The sequence below is a fragment of the Alexandromys fortis genome, unplaced genomic scaffold (assembly GCF_014885135.2).
Source record: "Alexandromys fortis isolate MF-2015 unplaced genomic scaffold, M_Fortis_MF-2015_v1.1 scaffold_5935, whole genome shotgun sequence".
NCBI classification, from domain to species: domain Eukaryota; kingdom Metazoa; phylum Chordata; class Mammalia; order Rodentia; family Cricetidae; genus Alexandromys; species Alexandromys fortis.
Window position 1 is genome coordinate 1 of NW_026073795.1, and position 1,780 is coordinate 1,780.

Here is a 1,780-nt window from a genome sequence, read left to right on the forward strand (position 1 = left end):
AAAAAAAAAAAAAAAAAAAGAAAATCTGATTTTCCACCTGCTGCTTCTGGAACTTATTTTCCTATTTGTTCTAGCTTTCTATTCCCTCTTCAGCTTTCCTATTAATAACCTCCATGGTTTGGTTTACAGACATGCCTGTTCCTAGCTGTGTTTTGCTCTGAAAAAGAGCCCTGTGCACCTTACTTGGTTAGCAGACTAGAGGGCAGGAACATTGGCAATCCGCTCTACAATGCTGGATCTGCAGCTACTCCACGTTTAGGAATTTTTAAAATAGATTTTTCCCCATGCTTTATTGGATATCACTTATAAGGAGAAGAAATTCCCAGATCTCTGTAGAAGAATAGAGTTACCAACCTTCTAAAGCATAGTTGGTGCATCTTGTGGATCTTAGCAAACATTTATGGTTTAAAATAATAGAAAGTCGATAAACGATTATTTTCTTATACCCCATCTGCTTATTTTTTTAATTAAAGGCAAGTGGTCAGAATGTAAAAATAAAAAAACTTCATGTCAAAGGAAAGAAGACAAATGAGTCCAGGAAAAACAAGAAAGGGACGGTTGCTGGGGACACTGAGGATGAAGACTCTGCTTCCACAAGCAGCTCCCTGAGAAGAGGAAGCAGAGATTTCAAAAAGAGGAAAATGGAGGAGAGCCCTTCCGTCAGCTTATCTAAAGTAGAAAGTGCTCCTTCTGTTAAGAAACCCAAAAGAGACGACGCCAAGGACCTGGCTCTTTGCAGGTATCTTTTCTTCCCTTCGGTTTTTAAATTTAGTTTGCGGAATGCCAACTGCAGGTACCGATTTCAAACATTATTTTCTGTAGTGTGATCCTGAATGAAATGGAAACTCATGAGGATGCCTGGCCTTTTCTACTTCCGGTAAACTTGAAGCTTGTACCTGGGTACAAGAAAGTCATCAAGAAGCCTATGGATTTTTCTACAATCAGAGAAAAGCTAAACAATGGACAGTAAGTACATCGTTTCTGTTCAGCACAGTAGTGAGTATTGAGAATGAAGGATTAACACGGTCGCTGTCATGGCATCTGTAGAAGCTACGAAAGCTCATTTTTATGGGACGTAGGAAATGTTTCCTCTCTTTAGCAGTGCAGCTCTGTGCTGTGCAGTCAGTGGGGTCACAGGGTGGCTGGAGGATGTGTGACGCGGTGGAGTTGGGAAGTTCTCTGGCAGAACGGTAAGAAGTCAGATAGTAAATGGGATTGTGGGAAACTTCTGTTTTCGCTTCAGGGTAAGGTCTTACTTGTAGCTGAGGCTGACCTCGAACTTGCAATCCTCCAGTCTCCGCCAGCCGGGTGTGGTACCATGCCTGTCCTGGAGACCCAGCCTTGCAGAGCACGGTGAATGTTTCATGCATGCATGGACTTAGACATGTTCAGTGTGGTCATCCAGTTCTCCGGCTTTCCTTTTACTTCCTCTTTAACTCTGCTTCCTGTGGTTGGTTTGTAGTCCTGAGAAGTGTCAGCGGCCTGTAACGGTGTGTTTTCTTTCAGGTACGCCAGCTTTGAGACCTTTGCTCTAGATGTCAGGCTTGTGTTTGACAACTGTGAGACATTTAATGAAGATGACTCCGACATAGGCCGAGCTGGCCACAGGATGAGGAAGTACTTTGAAAAAAAGTGGACAGATACCTTCAAAGTGAGCTGAAGTTGTAATCTCCTTTTTCTCCTTTTCCTTTTCAACAAGGACAAACAAGACCAGCAATGTGAACTGCATTTACACAGATGTGCAAGGCACATGCGTACTAACTTTTTTCCTTGAAATGAG

General features: G+C 42.6%; 1 protein-coding gene across 1 annotated transcript; it reads left to right on the forward strand.

Moving 5' to 3' along the window:
• Nucleotides 1-420: 420 nt before the first annotated feature.
• On the forward strand, nt 421-1,774 carry LOC126496501 (bromodomain adjacent to zinc finger domain protein 2B-like). Its single transcript, XM_050133992.1, has 3 exons — nt 421-739; nt 823-966; nt 1,507-1,774. The coding sequence occupies exons 1-3, from the start codon at nt 642-644 to the stop codon at nt 1,658-1,660; spliced, it is 396 nt and encodes a 131-aa protein (XP_049989949.1). The 5' UTR covers nt 421-641; the 3' UTR covers nt 1,661-1,774.
• The last annotated feature ends 6 nt before the right edge of the window (nt 1,775-1,780 follow it).